At 29.9% G+C, this 5,023-nt stretch overlaps 1 protein-coding gene across 3 annotated transcripts; it reads left to right on the top strand.

Annotated features, from left to right (window-relative positions):
- The first annotated feature begins 608 nt into the window (after nucleotides 1-608).
- Nucleotides 609-4,540, top strand: LOC130675106 (uncharacterized). Of its 3 annotated transcripts, XM_057480602.1 has the most exons (7): nucleotides 609-926; nucleotides 1,060-1,134; nucleotides 1,203-1,355; nucleotides 1,440-1,808; nucleotides 1,888-2,082; nucleotides 2,745-2,912; nucleotides 3,406-4,540. In XM_057480602.1, the coding sequence occupies exons 3-7, from the start codon at nucleotides 1,302-1,304 to the stop codon at nucleotides 3,598-3,600; spliced, it is 981 nt and encodes a 326-aa protein (XP_057336585.1). In that variant the 5' UTR covers nucleotides 609-926; nucleotides 1,060-1,134; nucleotides 1,203-1,301; the 3' UTR covers nucleotides 3,601-4,540. The 3 variants fall into 3 exon arrangements, with proteins under 3 accessions (XP_057336585.1, XP_057336583.1, XP_057336584.1); XM_057480600.1 differs by having other exon boundaries at nucleotides 1,060-1,355; XM_057480601.1 differs by lacking the exon at nucleotides 609-926 and having other exon boundaries at nucleotides 1,055-1,355.
- The last annotated feature ends 483 nt before the right edge of the window (nucleotides 4,541-5,023 follow it).

Here is a 5,023-nt window from a genome sequence, read left to right as displayed (position 1 = left end):
AGAAAATACTTTAATATACCATTGTTTTTGAAAAAACCGTTTTTTAGCATTTCTTTCTCCCATGATATCTCAAGAACGAATTAACCGATTTTGATAGTTGAGGCGGCAATTGACGTATTCTATTGAGTTCTAGAGCTGATAAGATTTTGGAATTTTTTAGTTCAGTTGTTTCAAAGATATTCGCAAAAAACCGTTTCTTACCATTTCTTTCTCCCGCGATAACTCTCGAACGAATTATCCGATTAAGATGGCTAAGGCGGCAATGGTCGACATCTGATGAAATTTCGATTTTCGTAAATCGGGGTGAAATTTTCTTAGCGGGAAGTTAAAAATTTTATGTATTATATTGTTATTTTTCAGCGACTTGAAATTTTTCTTTAGTTTTCATTTCAAACTTGCAAGTTATTTCACTATCGCAATATTAATTGAGACTTCGTCAGTGTAAATTATTTTTATCAGTTTCATATCATAATTGCAAGAGTTGTCAGTAAAAACTCGTTTTACTGCTCAGTAATAAGTTTTCGTTTATAAAATATTAAATTTAATATTTTTCAAAACTATTGTTATAATCATCACATTATTGGATTTAGGGTAAAATGAGTCCGTCTTCTTAAAAAAATCAATTATTTTTTTTTTATATTTAATTTTACATTATTCTATTTGCGAAAAGAAAACATTTGATACTGATTTGATCCAAAGTTTAAAAAAAAACTGGAGACCAGTTGACCCTGCGGGCCAGATTCAAATCAGTCCATCCTTCAAAAATTATAGATTATTTACATACGCACATGCATACATTCGAGGGGAGTGAATAATTAAAAATTCATTCACTCCGCATTCACTCCGTATTTAATCCGCATTCACTCCGCGAATTTTTTACAGTGCATCTTGTCCCTTTCTGCGGTTTTCGGAAATAATTTTTGGAGGTTCGTTCTACAGTTAGTAATATATGAAAAATTATTGGATATCGATCATACCTCCCCCTCTTTTTTCTTCCATATTGTTTATAAATATAATTACAAAGTAAATATTTTATTTTTCTATTTATTATTTCTTTAGATACCTAAAAGACCTAGTTGTATTCGCAAAGAAACTCTTATCATTTATAAGCACGCGAAATAATTATTTTTAATTGTTAAGTATTTAATTGGACTATACCCACTGGGATATGAATGAATAATATAAATTATTTAAACATCTAGTCCAGTGTCATTTAGTGTCCAACGTTCAGCGACTTGTCCAACAACAACTTAATTTTACAGTCATTGGAAAAATATTTTTTTTTCTGAATATACGTAACAATGAATATTTTAGCAGCTGGTGTTTTAACATTGTTCCTAAGATTTAATTCAAAGGTCAGTACTAATTTGTTAAATTTCAGCATTCCCTTTAAGAATTTCATTTATAATTTTTATGATTACTGAAAATTTATTTACAAGGTCACTGCCCTTGGATGTTGGGCATCTATTGGTGGTGGAAAAGCAGAAGGTAGTGTTTCTGGAGATCTTCCAGATGCTGGTGGGCAAGTAGGAGGTGATGTTTCAGGTGGAATTTCAGGAAATATCCAACTGCCAGAGAATATTTTAACAGAATGTGGTGTTGGTAGTGCTGACGCTAGTGCTGACGCTGATGCATCAACTTCTGGAGTAGAAGGAAGTACAGAAGTAAATGTAGATGTAAATTTACCATCGTGTGACTGTGTCAGAAAATTCGATGTCGAAGGTTCTGCAGAGGCTGAAGATTCTGCTAGTGGCGGTGGAGTAGAGGGTAGTGCAGGTGATAGCGTCAGTGGAAGTGCTTCACTTGCCGTAAGAAAAATATTCATTTAAATTCATATATTTAAATTTAATCATATGACAATTTTGTTTTATTTATTAAAATTGAAAGATGCCAGGAGTTAATTGCGTCGAAAAAGATACTCCTGATGAGGAAACAGACTCTGGATATTCTTACACAGTAGATATGATAAGAGATGCTTTATTCTGCGGAAAGAATGATTTTATCACTGCATGGCAAGTTGCAAACGTCGATTCACCCACTAAATATCTTCAAACAATGAATGCAGATAATTCACTTAAAATAGTAATCATTTTTAATTTATGAAATATTGCACACCTCAATCGCGAAAACCTTTAGTGTGTTTTACTGTCACTCTTTCGCTCTTGACACCACTGACTTAATGATATTAATTTTAAAAAATTGATTTAGTCCAAAGCTACGAGTGCATTAATTGTGAAGTTTGGACACGTAAAACCACGATAACTTTCAAAAAACACAACTTATCGACCTAATTTCTTTTCATTATCTTTGTATTTTTGATCGCAAGAACCCTTATGAAAATCATTATCTGAATCTTTTTTGTTTAATTGTAATCAATGAAAACTTAAAAACTCATTTTTCATGAAAAATTTCGCTGTCATTTTTGTTTTTACTGTTATTATTATTATTTTCATTACTTCTCTCCATTAACTAATAGCAGCAGCACTAGCGTGGCAGTAAGATTGAAAAAAAGTGACATCTAACACAGAAAGGCGGGAAATTTAAAAAAAAATATTAAACTGAAAATAAGAAATAAAAAAATGAATGAATAACTCAAAAGTTGAATGAAAATTCATATTAAGAAAAAAAATTAATTATTTAAAATAAAATGAGTGGTTGAGGTGTGCACTTTTGGATTTGCCAACATATTTTATGTGTTATTAATATTATTATTATCATATTAATTATTTCTTCGTACATAACAGATCGAAATCAATATTACAGTAGGTAAAACTACAGTTTATGAGGTAAAAAAAGGTGATAAAATGGCAACTGTATGCGATGATTCATATCCCGAAAAATCTGTTGAAGCTAATATTTACGAAATCCTGAAATTATCTATCATGGATGGTAAAGGATGTCCTGTAGAAAAAGTATTTTGAATAATTATAAATACCTTAACAATAAGATCCTTTAAAGCCCTAGCAGATCCGAATTGCGGTAAATTACGGTAATTACCGCAACTTAGGTAAAATACGGTAATCTACCGTAATTTACTGTAATTCGCCATAAATTACGGTAAAATCCCACAAATTACGGTAAAATACTGTATTTTGGTGTAGTTTACCTGTACTAGCGTAAATTACGGTAATTCTGCTGGGTACCGTAAATTACGGTTATTACCGTAATTTACCGTAATTCGGATCTGCTAGGGAGAACAATAAAACTAAGGATGGCGTCCCATGGAACTAGTAGAACGGAATTGAAGCGCGATATATTTAAATTTCGAAATTTAGAAGTTTTACATGTCGAACTTTTTGGAATATTTTTGGAACAAATTTTTTTTATACGGGGCTCCGACAGCTTCATGGGACGTGACCACAATATAAAGACTATCGATAATTTATAATTTATATTAACTTTTAGGGCGATGATTACACTATTCCTCATAGTATGAAGTCCGTAACTCTTTCATTCGATAAACCAATACCGTGTGGTAATTACACATTAAATATAATTATTGATACACCTAAAGGTGATTGGGCACTGGAGATTTATTACGAGTGGACGATTGAAAAAGGTGCAACTGAGTGTGCAGATGAAGCTGAGCAACTTGATTAGTGATTTATTACACTAATATTTGTGGTTTATAATATGATACTGAAATTAGCCGACATCTAATCATTTTTGGATTATTTTTCTCAAGATAAATTATAAAAAAAAAATCGGTCTATCGGTTAACCCTGCGGGCCAGCCCCAAAACTTCTCGCTGTTTTCGAGCTTGTTGAGCTCGAAAACATTATTGTGAATACATTTTTGAGCTCTTCGAGCTCGCAAATACTTTTGTATGCCATTGTTTTATAAAAATAACATTTTTTAGCATTTCTTTCTTCCACGATATCTCGCGAACGAATCAACCGATTTTGATGGTTAAGGCGGCAATCGACGTGTTTTATCAAGTTCTAACGCTGATCAAATTTTGAAATCGATTTATCGCGTCGTTTTTGAGAAATTTCGAAAAAACCAAAAAAAAAATTTTTTTTGAATTCTTTCGTAAACGGTTTCTCTTGAACGAATGAACCGATTTTGATGGTTGAGGTGGCATTCGATGCGGCTCATAAAGCTCTAGAGCTCAGTCTAGTTCGGAATCAATCCATCGAGCACATTAAAAGTTATCAAAAAAAAACTTTATTTTTGGAATATCTCTGAACGAGCCCTACCGATCAACCTCAATTTTCTTACAGCTTCAAGATATTGACAAGTTGCGTCGAATGACACCTTAAAGTTCAAAATTGGTTTATCCGTTCAAGAGTTATGAATATTTACATACATACGTACGTACACACATACTATCGCCAACATTAATTTCTGACAGTTCCAGAAAGTAATGACAAATAAAAAAGTTAATAAATAAAATTTGAATAGTTAAATAATTATAAATAAAAAGATTGTAAAAAATGAAAACTGTAAAAAAAATAAATAATAATATAAAATCAAATGTGTACAAATTAAATTATAAGTAGTTTAAAATGAGAAAAAAAAAATTCCTATGAAATATTTCCCTATGTTGGTAACTAATTATATATGTAATTCCGAATTGGAATAAATAAAAATAAATGTATAACTTATAGTTTATCAACAATAAATTTAAATAAATGCACAAACTAAGTTCAGATAAAAAAAATATTGAAATAACAAAAATAATGTCACTTAAATTAGTCATGTTTAAGCGAATCAATCCATTTATAGAAATGTAAAATTTATAATTATTGTAAATTAAAAATTTTATACGTTATAATCTTTATAAGTAAAGAAATATACAAAATCAATAGTCATTTATTTAAAAACTGTTTAAAAAAATATAAATATTAATAAATAAAGTTTATTAAAAAAAAGTATAACTATACATTAGAAGATGTATAGAATAATCTAAACAAAATATATATAAGTGAAAATATGTAAAAATAAAAATCTGAATAAAAAAAGGAACAGAAATAAAAAGTGAGTAAATAAAATCTGTATAAATAAAAATCTTAATAAAAAC

Source organism: Microplitis mediator, chromosome 9 (genome assembly GCF_029852145.1).
Source record: "Microplitis mediator isolate UGA2020A chromosome 9, iyMicMedi2.1, whole genome shotgun sequence".
Taxonomy (NCBI): Eukaryota; Metazoa; Arthropoda; class Insecta; order Hymenoptera; family Braconidae; genus Microplitis; species Microplitis mediator.
Note: the sequence above shows the minus strand (reverse complement) of the source record. Positions and strands in the feature narration are given on the sequence as shown.